This window comes from Acyrthosiphon pisum, chromosome A2, assembly GCF_005508785.2.
Source record: "Acyrthosiphon pisum isolate AL4f chromosome A2, pea_aphid_22Mar2018_4r6ur, whole genome shotgun sequence".
NCBI lineage: Eukaryota > Metazoa > Arthropoda > Insecta > Hemiptera > Aphididae > Acyrthosiphon > Acyrthosiphon pisum.
This window is the reverse complement of record NC_042495.1, coordinates 62,059,336-62,077,710: the sequence shown is the minus strand read 5'-3', so window position 1 is coordinate 62,077,710 and position 18,375 is coordinate 62,059,336. Positions and strand designations below refer to the sequence as shown.

General features: G+C 32.4%; 1 protein-coding gene and 1 long non-coding RNA gene across 3 annotated transcripts in view; one reads left to right on the top strand and one right to left on the bottom strand.

The window, feature by feature from the left end:
• The first annotated feature begins 1,962 nt into the window (after window positions 1–1,962).
• Window positions 1,963–4,558, top strand: LOC115034081. Its single transcript, XR_003839470.1, has 2 exons — window positions 1,963–2,624; window positions 2,696–4,558. It is a non-coding gene; the product is annotated as an uncharacterized LOC115034081 (long non-coding RNA).
• A 129-nt stretch (window positions 4,559–4,687) lies between these two features.
• The window catches only part of LOC100169606 (probable Ras GTPase-activating protein), a 62,157-nt gene continuing 48,469 nt past the window's right edge, over window positions 4,688–18,375 (bottom strand). The window contains exons 2-15 of one of the 2 annotated variants that reach the window (XM_008183102.3): window positions 14,259–14,356; window positions 10,156–10,250; window positions 9,407–9,646; window positions 9,216–9,317; window positions 8,596–8,780; window positions 8,347–8,513; window positions 7,832–8,253; window positions 7,613–7,761; window positions 7,190–7,356; window positions 6,811–7,106; window positions 5,988–6,733; window positions 5,762–5,919; window positions 5,555–5,700; window positions 4,688–5,493 (exon numbers count right to left, since the gene is read on the bottom strand). In XM_008183102.3, coding sequence (XP_008181324.1) covers window positions 5,238–5,493; window positions 5,555–5,700; window positions 5,762–5,919; window positions 5,988–6,733; window positions 6,811–7,106; window positions 7,190–7,356; window positions 7,613–7,761; window positions 7,832–8,253; window positions 8,347–8,513; window positions 8,596–8,780; window positions 9,216–9,317; window positions 9,407–9,646; window positions 10,156–10,250; window positions 14,259–14,356 — 3,227 coding nt within the window. In that variant the 3' untranslated portion in view covers window positions 4,688–5,237. The remainder of the gene's footprint in view (window positions 5,494–5,554; window positions 5,701–5,761; window positions 5,920–5,987; window positions 6,734–6,810; window positions 7,107–7,189; window positions 7,357–7,612; window positions 7,762–7,831; window positions 8,254–8,346; window positions 8,514–8,595; window positions 8,781–9,215; window positions 9,318–9,406; window positions 9,647–10,155; window positions 10,251–14,258; window positions 14,357–18,375) is intronic. The other variant, XM_001945666.5, reaches the window with a different exon arrangement.

The following is an 18,375-nucleotide window of genomic DNA, read 5'->3' as shown; positions in this document are numbered from 1 at the left end:
TTGAAGTACTGGGCACACTGACAGTCGCCACAAAGGCCATATCGGAGTCCAATACCCGAAACATTAATTTTATTTTTAGTCTACGACAATAACAATTACGACGTTAATACCATAGGGATAAGAATAATAATAAGTATTTAATCTGTTTTGTGGTATTACATACACATTATAGTGTCGGGCTCATGTTTTTTACTCATTTTTTTGATTAATATTTAGGCAATTCACATGACATGAACATAATATTTTGGTCTTTGTCTATTTGTGAGTATTGAACTAACATTAGTGTGCGTTTCCGAGAATCGCTGTAATATCTCGCACATGTCAACACGTCACATTTTCGCGTAAAATGAAATATAATTCACTTGGATAGTTGGATTTTACAGTTTTAATTGTATTATGCCTTCTTCGTTTAAAACATAGACCTATTAACTAGCTTTAGTTAATAGGTCTATGGTTTAAAAGGCCTGCTCGTGTGTCTTTAATAAGGGGCAATATTTATGCAATAGGCAATTTTGTTGCTGCCACCTATGGCATTCGTGTTAATAGTCAATGATAATTAGTGCCGCAGGGGCGGATTTACCCATAGGCCACCAAGGTACGTGCCTAGGGCGCAATTTTGTAGCTAATTTTTACTTTTTAGTTTTTCATAATTTCATAATTATATTTACCTAAATTTATATTTTATATTAATTTTTTTTCATATACAACTTGCATGAAACTGGAGAATGGCTCACGTAGTCATGTCACAGTAAAGTTTTAATTTATAAGCTATAATAACCTTGCCGTTTGAGTTTTATCCTGCGACCGGCGCGCGCTGTGCTGCGCCGTCACCGCTAGAGGATCGACATCGACACTTGACGAGGCGGTTGCCTATGTTCAGTGTTCGGAACGTTCATTAAAAAAATGAACTCGTTCACGTTCACGTTCAGTCCTTGAAAAAGGAACTCGTTCACGTTCACGTTCGTGTTTTTTTCAAACGAACGCGTTCACGTTCACGTTCTTTCAAAAAATGAACACGTTCATTGGGTTGTTCATTTATTTTTTATACATTTTTTTTATGAATCATTTACCTGCTGTAAAGGCTCAGTCAAACAGAGGGTGACTTTTTGTCCGGCAATCAAAAAATGAATCCGGACTTTTTGTACCCGGACTTTTCGTCCACCATGGTTTATGGGTACGCGGCCCGCAGCGGGCAAGCGGTCTTTGTATTATTTTACAGTGTCCGCGCGGGCAGCCCGCTTTCTGTTTGACCGAGCCTTTAATATAAAAGCCTATAAACATGTACAACTTAAGCCAAAAATAAAAATATTATTTAGACTTATATATAATATAATTAATTAATATATTTTATAAATATATTTATTAAAGGGTAAATAAATTAAACGTCTTAAAAATCGATCGAGTTCGTTAAAAATATAAACGTCGTTCACGTTCACGTTCTATTTTAATAAAACGAGTGACGTTCACGTATCGTTCACTAAAAATGAACGTGAACGCGTGTTCATGAACGACGTTCTTTCCAAACACTGCCTATGTTAATGCATGGGAGGTGGTACACAGGTGCGGCGTAAGCACGTACAATAATGTCATAGAACAACATAGAAGCGAAACTCGATCAGCTGATGGGTGAAGTGTTTACCTATGATCTGAAGTCCGAACAATGAAACTGTCCCCCCCCGAAATGAATGGATGATTAATTTAAAACGTAATAGTTATTTTATCTTATGTAGGTACCTAAAAACAGTTAATTATTCAAAAGACGTTAAAATATGCTAGAAAAAAATGTTTTGGTAAGAAAAATGAATCTGTAATAATTTGTAATTTTTCAAAGGTTCTAAAAGGTATTGACTATTGGTACTTTACTACTTTAAGCTCAAAAGTTTGAAATTGCATGACTACAATACTTCGTAATAATAATGCGTGTTTGTAAGTCGCTTATTATCAGTAAGTAAAAATAAGTAAACATACACGTAATCGATATAATATTATTTGCACTGGTATATTATGATTGATGGGTTTCCCTATTTCGTTTACTCGTTAAACGTTACACATTATAATCTATTATATTTATTTATATGTTATAATATGAAGTCGTAGTGTATATGGTCATGCGATAACGATCAACAATAGTCAATCGTTTCCTTCGATATTCAGATAATATAATATCAATGTTCCTATGTACCTATACGGCTATATTGTATTACGGTCATTACGGGTGTGCGCATTGTCATGGCATTAAGTCCGAATTAGACATTAGTTAATGTGAATTAGTGTTATATTATAATATTATGTTATATTATTATTATAAAATTGAAAATGAAAAGACAAAAGACATCTATAACCGACTTTTTTAAAAACTCTTCTTCCAAATCCAAAACAATAATTGAAAAAAACGAAGGTCTCGTAGTGTCATAGAACGAATTTATTGCTACGTATAGTTTATTATTTTTAATGTATATTGTGTATTTAATAGTGGACAATGACAATAACAAAGACATTGACGACCCTGGTGTCCTAAGAAATAGTCTCAACAGTCAAAACGTTTAGAAAGGAGTGGCCAAATGCCCAAATGACATAAAGGGATCTGATGAAGATTTAGAATCGGATATCACAATGTGGCGCAGGTAACTTTTTTTTTATTATCTTAGGTATTCTTTGTTCTTTATATGAAAACTTATTTACATTATTATTTCAGACATTGTTCAAATACGCCGAAAAAAGGCTAAAAACGTTTGTTGAATGTTGATGCTCTAAACTTTTGCGAATCTACGTTATATCAGTCTATACATCGATTTTTGTAAATTGGAGCAACACTTCCCGTTTCAGTTTCTTCGAGTGAAAGATCATTCTCTTGTCTCCGTAGATTAAAAACCTATTTACGAAACAAGACGGCGGAGGACCGATTGAATGGATTAGTATTATTGAACTTATACAGAGACGTAGAGGTATCTTATGAAGATATCTTGAATATTATGGCAAAAACACCGAGGCGGATAAATTTGATTTTATAATTAATTGTTACGAGTTTACGACTTCCAAAAATACAATAAATAATTATTTCAAAATAATGGTAATTATTCTTATTTTTTCAAATCCCCCCCCCCTGAATTTTTTTCCTGCGTCCGCCACTGTGTGAGTGTGATTGTATGCGATACCGAGCTATCTACGCACGCACAGATGTCAACGGCACCGGACCAAAAATAAAATGCAAGATTTTGCTCAAAACACGCTTTACAGGAAAAACTATCACAGTATCACGCATCGTAGTGGTCTGAATTGATTAATTTTATTTGTTCGTTAGAAAGAGGAGAATTTTTTACAGGTCTTCTGAAAATTGTTCATATTCAAAGTAGTATTTTATGGTTTGTAAATAGAATCTTTGAGAATCCAATTTCAATCTGCCCGGTAAGAAGCGTTTCTCCTTCAAAAAAAAAAGAGTTGTGTCATGGAACAGCAGATAGAAACGAAGTTTCTTTTCCAACAAATATTATAGATTACAAATACACTTTAGTGGAACCATTCAATTTTTAAAATTCCAAGTATAAAAATATATTGTACAAATATACAAATATAAGAAGGTTAGGTTCCTAGTGTATCGTAAATTCGTAACGTGCATTGTGTACTGTACTACTGTGTGATAACGTTAGAAATAGCCAATAACTAATTAATAATAATTCAATTAATAGTGTTAGCACTTAGCATTGACCATTCATAAATAAATTCTAGCATTTATACGCGCGTGATAATGCGCCCAGGACTTTTTGGATTTCCACTTTACCACCCGGCACTTTTAGGGATTTCCGCTGGACGGAAATAGGACGTTTTCCAACGCTTCAACCTCAATCGAAAACCAAACTTTCGGTGCAAGCGTGACGACAAAATAGTATATCGTGTGGTGGGAGAAGTGAGCTATTTAAGTCGTGTGCGGCACGAACACAACCGTGCAGCACTAGTTATTTATTATTATTGTAAGCTATAAGGGCAATACTTGTTAGATTATGATTTTTATCATTTTACGAGTATTATATTCATATTATATCACAGAACCTGCTGGCCAGTCTGCGCTCCACAAACTGGGTTTTTTCATTATTTATTTATTATACACATTCAATTGTTGGGGCAAAAGGCTTATAGATATTTATAACTATTATTATTTTGTTGGACCAGAAGGGCCGCATATTTTATACGAGCTTCAGCTCACTCAAATAGCTGCGTCAATATATAATATACTTCAGTTGGCCATAAGGGTCGGTCATGAAACTCACGGACAACGTCAGGCGGGATGGCTAAAAATTAAAATACAATATGATTTTGCTTTTATACCTATGTACATCGAGATACACCCAAAAGGAGTTAATTAATTACAATTTTTTACCAGGCAACGCCGGGTTATTCAGCAAATAATATATAAATAGGAAAATAAATTAGAAAACTCAATTTTTAAAAGGTCACCAAAAAAAAAATGTATAATTCGTCAGTCCTTTTAGAATTAATACAATGATTTGTCAGTAATAATCTTTGGTACAAAACTTATTCTCAAGAAAACACGAAAAAAAAATAAAACCAAAATCATTAAATATTTTGTTTTAAGTTTGATACACCCAAATCAATATTGAAAAATAAATAAAAAATAAACAATTCAACAACATAACTCTAACAGAATGTAAAAAAAAAAAAATAATAATAATAATAAATAAATAATAATAATCATTGATTAACACACTAAAATAATATTATACACTACCAGTTTGTTAAATTAAACGTACTCATTAAGTGATATAAACTGAAAACTTTATAAGGAACATTTAGCAGCTAACTTAACGATCATAATGCGCTTAAAATCTACAAATAATAATAAAAAACAAAGATTCATCAAAGAGGAAAAATACATCTGTGTTAAAAACCTAAAATAATGGTTTGATAAATTCGCATAAACCACCAAGTTTAAAATAATATTAAGTTTGTTAATTATTATTTTACATTAAAAAAAAATATATGTATGTATAACTATGTAAGAACACATTAAAGTTAATAATACTTGATAATGATTTGAAATTAGTAATTTAATTAAGATTATTTTACGTAAAAACGCAGTAATACAATAACGCGACGACCTACCCAATAAAATTAAGTCAAAAAAATTGTGATTGAAACTTTGAACCTATTTCAGACAAAATATAAAATTTTTTTTAAGATAAAATACTATCTATCTTTAAATATTTAATCGAGGACAGTTTTTAACAAGATGAGCTTTTGAGTTCACCAAGCTCGGCAAGCAGTCTATGGTTGATGTTGGGACTTGGACTATTGGTTTTTCCATTGGTCATTTGGTACCGTTCTTTGAGCTGGCTTAAAGCATTCAACAATCGGTTGTTAGCCGCATCCAATGCAGCAATCTGGTGTTCTTGAGCCTCAATCACACGCTGCTTATGAGTTAGTGTGTCAGACATTTTGCGCTGCTCACGTCTTAGTTCATCTTCCACAGACATCAACCTGAAGAATAATAGTGAAGTTAAAATTTGTCATTGAAGTCATTACACACAATAATACTAACCTAGCTATTATATTTTTCATATTATCTGGTTCATTATCAATAATTTCTGGTGAATCTGGTTCAGATTCTAATTGCTGTTCGGCCTGCTCTAACTTTAATTTAAGTATTTGCACATTGGTTTGAAGACGTTCAATTTCCTTCTGGTACTGAATTTATATTCTTTATATATAAGTAAAATATAATTAAATAAATATTAATTTTACTTACGCTTATCTGATCAATGGAGCGATTAGTTTTCAATTTGTTGGCAATATTTTGATTTCTTGTGTCTTCATCCTCAGAAGAGTCTTCAGACATTCCACGACTAGAATCAATGGACACACGCCTTCTTAAAGGCATTTCAGCAGGGCACACTTTTTTAACATCTGTATAAAATGTTCAAAAAAATATTTAATCAAAAAAATTACCATTAACATTAATGAGCATAACATACCACCAGGTATACATTTAGGATTAGGGCTGACTCCGTTGACTTTGCTCGGAGACCATTTCCAAGCTAAGGATCTGGCCATACCATTGCACTGTGGATTAGTTCTTGGAGCTCGATGGGGTGGTAGGAATCTTGGTGCCACTTGAGCTACTTTATCACTGACTGGAGTATTCTCATCTTCAGAAGAGCTACATGATCGTGGCCGCTGTTTTCTTTGGTGATGATGGTGGTGATGGTGATGGTGATGATGTTGGTATACAGGATTGACAAATGCCAGAGGAGGCAAAGCAGCATTACCATTAGCTAATGGCGGTTTGCCATTGTTATTGGTCAAATCGACAGGACTTGAGCTTTGACTGTAAGCTGCAAAACTCTGATAACCTGAGGATGCTACATTTGATAATGTGGAAATGGACATTTGGCTTCCCTTTTGATGTTGGTCGATTTCTTCAACATCAGAATTGTGACCATTATTATGATTGATGTGATGATGAGGAGTGAATCCATTGTACGTGGTAACTGGTTCATCAAATTTTAGCTTGGGACAAAGTTGTAGGTTAGGTGAACCAGGATTGGACGAGAAGAATGCATTACGGGGTAGAGTTGAAGCACGTGTTGTATTGGTCATAGGACGTTTTTCACACAATAATGTCGAACTTCCAACCAAATTATTTGTGCTGTTCAAAGACGACCCTTGTGTTGACCCATACAAACGTTGAGAGGCATCTTTCAATGTTGGATCATTATATCTAAAATTAAATACAAATAAAATATAATTATTGTTAAATATAAATTATATTTGTCAAGTTGCTCCTTATCTACAAACCTAAAAATATTTTGATGTTGTACAGGCTGGTAAATATTATTCGGTTCATTAGATGGTTGATTTTCAATATAACTTTTTAATGGTGTTCGAACTCCAGCGGGCTGAGCAAGTGCTAATTGTATTCTTTCTAGTATCATGTGCAACTTTTCTACTTCCTGAAGACGTACTGGAGATATTTTTTCCACACATTCCATTAACAATGTATGAAGTATGCTCAATTGTTTTGCAAGGTCGATGTGTCCATCAAACTCAGTTGAGTGGTCTTGTGGAGTCGAATAACCATTTGGTACAGGACTCTGCAAATGTAATGAAATTATATATATTTTTAAATAAAATTGTAAATAATTAGCTTATGATTGTGATTAAAATTGAGACTAACAGATATAATTTTCAGGAAAGATTTCATTGAAGCTGCTTCGCGTTCCAGAAAGTCGTTCATAAACTCCATAAAATTTTCTTTTCCTTGAAATCGTGTGAAGTTAGCCAAGGTTTGCAGTGTTTTTGCTACCAATGTCAAATTCCGTGCTGCTTTTTCATTTGGATATTCTGTAAAAGATATAAAAAAAATCATTCAAATAAACGTTATATATATATTATATAAATATAAATGTATTTTAATAAGGGGTTAAATTGGATGGAGACGCAGGGGGACTCGGTCCCCTACTTCGGACGGTGGTTAAAAAGCGTCCCTTTAAACAAATTAGAATTTTTTACATTTCACATTATACATAAAATGATATTATTTTTCAATAAAAATTTTTCCCACTTTAAGCCTTGATTTTAATTATAAATTGAAACTCACCATGTGTAATATTGAAAAGGCTAGGTGACAAAATGGCTGGGCACAAAAATCTCAAAAAAATACATGCTGAAATTAAATTGTCACTTATATCGTGGCGTCCAGAACCGTTCATACGTTCACGGAACCTTGTAAAACACTCCCGAAGTTCACTGAAACAAAATTAAAATTCAAAATGAAATCAAACATGAAACTATATAAATGTATAATATAATCTCATACAATGGAAATGAAGTATGGGAAGAGAGTATACGATTCCATGTGGTTTCAACGGCATTTCTTAAATTAGCCTGTTGTTTGGCCAAGTTTGACGCACTTCCCGCTTTCAAAGGATCCACTTCGCAATCAAAACCAGTTTGCATGACATTTGACACAAGTTCACTCAGAGTTTCATGTAAATACTTTTCTCCAGTCAACTTCAAGTATGCTTCCATTGCCTTCGTGGCTAGCGAGTTACCCCTGAATGTCAGTCGATCATCTTCTACCTTTTCAATATCCATCATCACAATGTCAGACAGGAACTCTTTAGCTAGGTTCTCCTTTTGCATGACGTGCACTAGAGCCGTGGCAATGTCTTCTTTGGCCTTGACTCCAACGACAGGTTCCAAGATTTCACAAATGGTTTTGTAATCCGTTCTCAAATACTACAACAATGGTATATAAGTTTTATGATTATAATTTGATTGGACACTGGGCCTGGTGCTTTGGTAATTAAAATTCATTCAAATCTTAATCACCTGTAAGAATTCTTGATAGATTTGTACGGGCAGTATGTCAACACTCTGAAAACGGCATTTCACTCTCAAGGAAGGAGGGTCTTTGAGGGTTTTCTCTGTGGTCACCGGGTACCACTTCTCGGTAAGGAATCTAGACGTGACATCATGTACTGGAATGCTTACGGTGCCTGTAAATAGGGTGAATAAAAAACTCTTAACTACTATATTTTTAAAAATATAAATTAACTAATATATGTACTACGCCCGCACCGACTAAGAAGCTCTTATCCTTTTTCTTTTTTCGCTCGCCTTCCCGATACAAATGCACATTTATGACGTTCACCTGTGGTAGACTGGTGAAGTCAAAGTGTTCGCCCCAAAAACAGAGCTCGGATTTCTGTTTTGATGATGTTCGTGCAAACAGCGTTTTGTCCAGACATAGCTCACAAAAATACCTGCACGGGTTGACAGTGTTAATAATAATATAACTATAAATAATGTTGTGATGTTCAATTAAAAGAAATTGTGACATTTTAATTTTTATAAATTGAATTGTATACTGTATAATATTGGGTATTTGGGTGTCTATAAAATTTCACAAAAAGTAATATATTATATTATCCCTGAATGATATATCTATTAAAATTAAATTTTGTGCTACTGTAAAATTTATAAAACCTATTATTACTGGTTGATGAAAAAATACTTAAGTATCTGGTATACGGTATACCTAAGAAATCATTTCGACATAAAATATCAAAAATCATTTAGTTTTGTACAACTGTAGCAGCTTCTTTTTTCTTTTTTAATCAAAATCGATAAAATCAAAACTGATACAATCATAGTGTGCAGTAGCCAGTAAGTTGTAGATTAAATGGACGACCTCGTACCTTTTTTTGTTAGCCAACCCTTTGGCTTCTAGAATCCATATTTTCAACGCGTTTTCCGTGCGACGTATGTGCTCCTGGTCGGGTTGTACGGATTTTCTCAAACTGTGCAAAAAAACGATGTGAATTTGTTATTGCAACGACAATAATATTATACCGAGTATTTGAAAATTTACTAAAAAGTAAAAACAAACCTGTACACCCATTTGTCGCGTTCTTCGGCTGTGCGGCATGAGAAGTACCTTGTGTTACCCGCTGGCAACGTCACCTGGAAACAGTTCTCCCGGCCCAGAACAGACGGGTGTAGCGGTTTAATCTCCACACCGCCGCTGCTCAGGTCTAATGATTGCATGATGCTCTGTGACTGGCCAGACAGAAGCGACTCGTGTGAACGGGACGTCCTCAGCCGAGGTCCACTGCCTGGGCTAGCGTTTCTGCGATGAAAAAAAACGTAATTTGTCGTTATTATTATTTTTAAATTCCAAACCTGTGATGTACCTTCAATCTCATCTATACATTTTATTATAAACTATAAAGATAAGACTATGGTGTCTCACTGCGTGCTCCCTCCCAAACCATAAACAAATTTTTATCTAATTGATATTTCACAAAACTGGTAGTGAGCAGTGACTCATAGCTACAGTTTATTATGAAGTTAGAAAAATATTTATATTTTTCGATACTCATAATACAAAAATTGATACAACTGATTTATTTTTAAATATTTAACTTATTTGATATTTCCGAGTATTTCCTAGTATTTAAAAAGGAATGATAGTTTTAAAGTTTGGACATGAGTCAGGTAAAATATTTAGTTTAATAATATTATACACGGGAAGATGCACCTGTTAGTGGGGCACGGCGCCACTGAAGGGTGGTATTTACAATCTACAATAAAATAATATATATGATAATTTATAATGATATTATTGCTTTTACTTACCCATCAGATTCCAGTGCTTTTTTTCGCTCCAACTTCGTGACGCTCTTGGTCCGTTTTAACGGATTTGACCTGAACGATCGTTTTGAAAAGAAATTCTGTTGACAAAAAACTAAATTGTAAGTAAATGACGATATATTATTATTATTATCGATGAAAATCACAAATCAGTTGCGTATTCAGTAATTTGCGACAGGAGGAGAGGTAATGAAAAACATTTTATAATAAATATTTTGTTTTGAATAAATGTGTTCACATATTTATTGAAAAAAAAACGTCAAAAAGAAATTTTAACACCCAGCCTCCATCACTTTAAATGCATAGACAAAAACAAAATTAAATGCATAGATAACAACAAAATCATCTCGATCGATATAAGTAGGTATAAATAACCTCACCAGCTAATCTATACAAAAATTACAAGCAAATAATAATAATTATATCAGAACACTGTGCCAACGGGCGTTATCGGTTTACGACATCATCCCGGCCCATGTTCGGATGATAATAGTTATTTTTGCTCGGAGTGAAAGTTTTAAACGAGGTTTTTTTGCCAAACATGAAACTGTTTTTTAAAAATTGCATGTATACAATATACATAATATAATATTATATTGTATTACGCGCACGAAATATAATAAATCGCATCACCATATCCTCTAAGCTGATACCCAAAACAACAGCAGCGAGTGGGCGCAGCGCGCGATTTTGAAAACGCTTTTCATCCGCGACCAACCCATCACGTCATGACCGTCGGACAATACATAGTATTATAGTGACACAAAACAATGCAACAAAATATTTCGTCGTATATCTGAAAGCGCTCTTGTCCCGGAAAGTACATTTACAAAATATAGTACACGGCAAATAGGTACACCGGCATAAACTATAAAATAAACATGAATGTTTTTATTGAAGGGACAACTCTTGAGCCACTTTTTTTTATGCAACGATGCACCCAATACGTAGCGCATAAATTGTCCATGTTTATTGTAACCACGGCCTACATATTATATCGGAGTAATTATAATATTTAAACATGCACAACTTGACTTATGTAAAATAAAATCTATAGTCAGCAAGACACAAAAAATTCTACTATAATAGTTATATATTAATGGTTAATTTATACTGGATAATGTATGAATGTGACATCACTAAGTTTGATTAAAAATATACTACTCTGTTCACACACATATTTTCTTTCAGAATATTATTGTCATAAAATTATTTTATTTTGTACAAATCTACCTATAACATATTTTATCTGTTTTTGTTTTTACCTTTATTGTATACAATTAGGATATTAATTTCAAACATAAAAATTGTAAATATCTGTTAATTATAATTTTTGTATAAATATGTAATGTATAGTAGATAACCCTGGGCCTCCACACGAGTATGTCTCAGTGAGGGCCAGTAATCTCATAGATTTAAATTTAAATAAAATAAATAAATAAATAAATATTATATATAAATTAAACACCTATCTATATTGGTAATTTTAAAAACTAAATATAGGTTAACTGTTTACATATAAAAAAAAATGTTGTTATTTTTATAAATCAACTAATAAACGAGAAAGTATCAACGCTAGGCCACATCATGAGCAATACATATAACTTGATAAACTTGGAATTGGGCGGTGAAAATTAAATCAATCATTTTCCTGTTATACTGCTGTAGTTTAACCTATGTAACATTTTTCATGGTTATTGCACCGTAATAATCATTAATTTTTTGCCTAATTTATAATTGGCGTGATATAGGGAAACGGGTTGAAATGTTTTCCATCATCACTGATGATTCATCAGCGATCAGCATATATCGAGGCATATATGTACGATATTTTTGTATATTCTGTTACTTATATTAATACAAAATAAAATAAATTAAGTAACATCAACACATTTTCGAGTTTACAATTCAATTTTTTTTAAATGTTAACTGTTTCCTATTTAAAATTACTACGAAATATAAATAGAATGGTTATTTTTTATATCTTTAAAATCAAATACAATGTTGGATTTGTAGACAATCTAAGCCAAAATTTTTAGTTTTTACCATTATAAGACAGTAACATGTCACTATCTACTAATAACGAATTTCCCCGTCATTGGTAGATATATTATATATAATTAATAGAAATAACTGCCTTGGAGGTGCTAATATTATAACGACGCGTACAATCACAATGAATTTACAAAATTACCGAAGGCAAATCCTCGGTGATATAATGTTAACACAATTGTACGTACCTACTTACTAGGCGTCTACGTGTGTAATAAATAATATATATTAGAAGACACAATTATATAAAGATCGGCGTAACATAAATACACGTGTACCTAGCACCCACTTGTTAAACACATCAGCATTTCTAAAATGCCCTAATCATTCCTAATAAATCACTGTTATAACTTATAGGTATTACTTATTACAGTGTTGGGTAAGTTACTTTTAAAAAGTAATTAAGCTACTTTACTCGTTACTCAAATAAAATTGTAATGAAATTACTTTACTTTTCAAATAGAAAAGCAACTCATTACTTTCTCGTTACAAAAACAAATTTTTTTTTTAAATTTCTTGGCAATAATCTTCTGCAGGCAAGTTGGACAAGCAAATTCTTTATAAAATCTGTATATTTAATAGGATCATATAAAATTTAGTCTTCTACACAAGCTATATTCATAGGAAACCTATTTAAAGAAATAATAAATTTAATTAACTGTTCTCGTGAATTTCGGTGCAATCAGACATTTCAAATATCAAAAGCATTGACAACTGAATTGCGTCGAGTTAAAATTAAATATATATACATATTAGATTGGTAAACATAGTAATACCCGCATTATACATATATTTTTTTTCAATTCGCAATAGTTAGGTAGGTAATTATAATAATTCGAAACTGTAACGAGTTATTCTATAGAAATTACTTTTCAAAAGTATTTTCCATTACATTTTCGCTACTTGGAAATAATTCTAATGAAATTACGTAACGATTACCAGCAAAGTAACGCCGTTACAGTAACGCGTTATTTTCGTTACGTTACTACCCAACACTGACTTTTTATTACATGAGCTGGAATGATTTTTCAAAATAATTATAGATTTCACGAAAGGAGAATATAAAATAAAACAAAATTATATGATAGTTTTAAATTCGTGCGTTAACTCAATGATTAAATATTCGTATCATACAAAGTTAATATTTTATTATTGTCACATAATATTATGATTTAAATAAGTTTAATTATGTATACTATAAGTCTACAACCTACTACCTATGTGGATATATTGTTTATTCATAATCACACGAAATTTCTAAAACTGAACGCCGGTTACTTTTATTTGTTTTTGAACGATCTATAAACAATTTGCATATTCCTGTTCGATATTAGGTATCGTAAAGCACACCTTTCGGCTTTCTTCTTTATTTATTTGTTAGACTACCACGTGCACGTCCGACAAAGTGGATCTTTCTAATTTCCCCATAAAAATAATTAGTACCTGGCCAACTACCATAAAATATGTGTTAATGTGTACACAAGTACACCGATTCTATATTATAGTATAAGTATATTATAGCGGATGCGCGCACGTTTTACGCTAGTTTGTTTGATAAGTCAATTTAGTTTTACGAGCGGAAACCCAAAGTCATCGCGTTGACATTAATTGTCCGTGTCTACCGCGCCATCGAGTATAATAATTTTCATACAAGAGAGACAATCTCTTTGAAGAATTTCTTCACTCTTTTTAAAGATCAAAACGTTGGACATACCTTACACAGAATATTATGTCCGCACGAGCCGTTATTAGCGCAGAACATACGGTACCCGACTAAAGACATTTGTCGTTCGTTCCAATTTCATTACGAAAACAAACACGTCCGACAAATTACCAGGCCAAATGATCCATATTATAGGTACGAATATTACGATTTATACTCGACGATAATATATTATATAGGAGAATCGACTAAAAAGTGTACGTTTCGCACGGAATATAAATAATATAATATACCTAATATTATACTGTAGAACAATAATAATTGCTAATACATAGTAATTATTATTACCTATAATAATAATTTAATAACTCACCACAATTCTCGAGGGCGTGAGTTCCAGCGACCTGGTGTTGCCGAGCACTGGAGTCGTGGGAGCGCTTCCTCGGCGGCAGGCTTTTTCGTACGAAGTGTCTGCAAAAACGATAAAAACAAATGGTCAATATTAATGATTTTGTTGTTGTTTAAAATTTTTACACAAAAAATACACATAACAATGATAATCAAACGAACGAGAATGTCCGGCGACGTGTGGCTTTGTATATATTATGCAAAGACTTCGACGATATTCGTTCGGGGTTTTTATTTACTATTCAATTTTTAGTTACCGATACTCTGAGCGCGCTGTCGGTATTATAACTAATAATATTATGAGGACGGTTATAGTATAACTGCAACGAGACGTTTTTGACTGAGCGACACCGACACGACACGACACAACTGGCGGACGAGCGAAAGCCAAATGATGTATAGAAAGCGCGGATAGATGCGTGCTGAAAAAAACTCTCCACGACAGATTGATCATGCAGAACGTCGTCGCCGTCGTCGTCGTCAATTTCTCCTCCATACGGTCAACAAATAATATCCAATAAGGTATACACACTCTCACGCGTGAGCACTTATATAAATATTCATATTTCATGAAGGTAATATAAACGGTGTTATTATATTATTATGATTTATGAGCAATACGAATAATTGAGAGAGGACGTCTATTTACGGTTTCGTTTTGAGGGGTTTTAAACGGGCGAATTTTTAATAATAACGAAAATCCACCGGTAACATTCAAAACGATATAATTATTTTGCGCGAACCAATACCGTTCTCGGCGATCAATATTGTAATAATAGGATTAGGTATTAATATTTTTTTTATAAAAGGGAAAACTAACGTGGCGTTTAATTTTTTTGATAACTGCGATTTAATATTTTTTTTTTTTATTATTATTCCATGTACGTGATTTCGAGAAGAAAAACCCTATATTGTGATGAAAAAGTACCTATAATAATAGTTTTTGTCCATGATAAGGTTTTAGTCCTCACATTATAAATATAACATAATTATATACCTAGTGGCGATAGTACACACACATTTTTTCAGTTTCGTAAGTGCAACGATTGCGTACTCCAGTCCTCTTATTGTGTGTGCGCACAATATTCTTCTTTTAGGGCACGATTGTAACCTATGGAGGGACATAGTGTCTGTTGTCGTTTCAGAGTTTCAGACTTCAGTTGTCACGTACAAGCTGGCGGCACGCAACGGGTAATTCATCCGTATTTCATTCCTTAGGGGGGGAAGGGGGGGTGTAAGGAATGAAACACGGACGAATTTTGATGATAATATATTTTAACAAAAGCGTCAACGAACTCTTGCGGTTCTTTTATTTTTTCCTACTCGGTACTGTGTATATTGTGTATCATTGTATAGTGATAATACGCAAGACGACGACGATGTTTTTGTGTTACGATATCCAGTGACGGAGACAGAGAGAGAGAAACACAATAATAATGATAGTAATAAGATACTAAGCAATTTTAATACATTCTCATTTCTCACGTTAGAAAACATAACTTCGCATCATTATCGACAATATTGAATGATCCATCATCTATAGATTATTAAATTGTACAATATAAGTTTTATCATGCGTTAGTTGCCCCCCCCCCTCAACTCCGCACCTCATAAATACATAGTGAGAATAATGTCCACTATTTTACCATCTGTATTTTCATTGAGTTTTTATATAATATTCGGTTGAGCAATATATATTAATAATAATGTCCATACTCGTGAGCACATAATCCGACGTCGATATTAAACAAGGACTTTATTCCGCGGCGCGTATCGGTTTGGGTAACATGCTTGCAGCTGGCGAACCTCGTGGGCCAGTGTTGGGAAATTTCTAGATAAATTTATCTAGATAAAAATGATTTATCTTTTATCTTATCTAGATAAATTTCTACTCAGTTATCTTTATCTTCATCTAGATAAAATTCTAGTTATCTATGAGTACTTATCTAGATAATTTATTTAAATGAACTAAAAAAAAATTTGAAAATTTAAAATATTTTTATTATTTTATTTTTACATTTTTCTATTTTTCATCTATTACATAGAAAACACGTTTGGTCATATGCATTATAATACGATGATTTTAATATTTATTAATATCCATTGTTAGTCTGGAGTTTTACATCGTAAACAATGAGAAAACCCAAAAATAGAAATATGTAATGGGCATGTAGTAGGTAAGATTGTAAGAACAACTAATAATAGCAAAAACAAAAACATCTATCCCTGCTACCCGCTGGCCACCACCGAATGATGATGGTCTCATTAGCTGATACCCGTTTCATAGAATTGTGTACTAAGTATGAAAAATAATTATTGTTTTAAACCGACAAAAATAAACCAACATTCATGGATATTGGACTCATAAGCATAATAATATTATAATAATTGTAATTTATAACAATTTATTTAATATTTATAAAACCCTTTTAGAATTCCCGGTATTTCAGTTATCGATTAACCGATCTGTACGACCTTTGTCCTCTGCTTTAAAAAATTTTAAATTATGTATTTTTTTTTACCTGTAGATTCAAGTAGGTATCCTGAATATTTTCAAAATTAAACATGAAATTATCTCATATTTATCCAGATAAAAATGTACTAAATTTTATCTTTATCTAGATAAAATGTAGTATAATTATCTTTATCTGTATCTAGATAAATTATTAGTTATCTATTCCCAACACTGCAGTCGTGGCCTTGTCTATCTGTGTATGACGATAATATTATAATAATATTAATAAATAGATGACACATAATAAACAATAGTGTCCTGTTGGTGTATTTTATTATAGGCGGTTGTAATGAAAATACAACGGCGCACTTACTCCTAAGAAGAAACCAAACAAATACACGCATTTAAATTATAATATATTATGTTTAGCACGTTAATATTTAGACATCCAATTAGTACACCTACCTAAATATTAAACTTAATTTACATGGATTAATTTTGTCACCTTTTTTTCTGAAGTAACTAAATATATACATATGGCCACTAGAAATTCGAAACAAAAAACGGTTTTTTTTTTTTTTGTGTTATATAGGCATATAGCTATGCTTATATTATAATTAACATGGGTATATTATGTGTACACGGTAAATTAGTTCGAACACTTGACACACGATGAATAATATGTTATATTTTATATACACAGAATACATTCAACCATCAGACCAATAAAATTAAACACTAAGTTTATAAATATGTATTATTTTTAACGTTTGTTTAATAAGAATTATTATATAAATCATAATTAAATGGTTTTTTTTAAGACAATACAACATGAAATCGTATTAAAACTACACACAATATAATATACTATACACAACAACGTAAAATGTGAAAACTAAATTTCGAGACTAAACACGTTATATTTTTCCACAACGGTCGTCTGTTTTTGAAAATAGGTTCATACAAATGTATTATACTGTGCATGCGAGTCGAAAACAACATCGAGGGGCGGATCCATATCGCGCGGTATAAAAGATTGGTGACAACAGACGTAACAGTTAATGGGAGAGGGGAGCGGGAAGTAGACCTTGACTCTTGTTTATTAATAATTAAAAAACCGACTAACCTTTCGACGTCCGAACCACCGCTTCGATTTGATTTTTTTAAACGATCGACGCTCGCAATTGGTTTGGTATAATATTATATCGTACGTGGTTAATATGTAAGTATATTGTTTGTGAAATTATGCGACTTGTATTGACGAAATGTTATTTAATGGCAAGTCGAAGACTTCTGTTAAGATTCAAAAAAATTAATATTACGTCTGGTCATAATACGCGCGAGATTCGTTGACGTACGTCGGTATTTACCTGTTTTATTATTTGTTTCATGTCTGTATTTTCTCGATATTAAAAAGCACGTTGTTCCGTAGCGAGCAGTATACAATACCGGAGTATATACATACAATTACACAGATTGTTATGTTAAATAATAAATAGTCCTCATCACTTATCAGTACAAACATTGTACATTATATAAATATTGTTTTTAGTGCACATGCAATCAATCAGAGGATTCAAACGAAATTGATCGTTCTTAATTATTATTCAATTTATTTTACTAAACA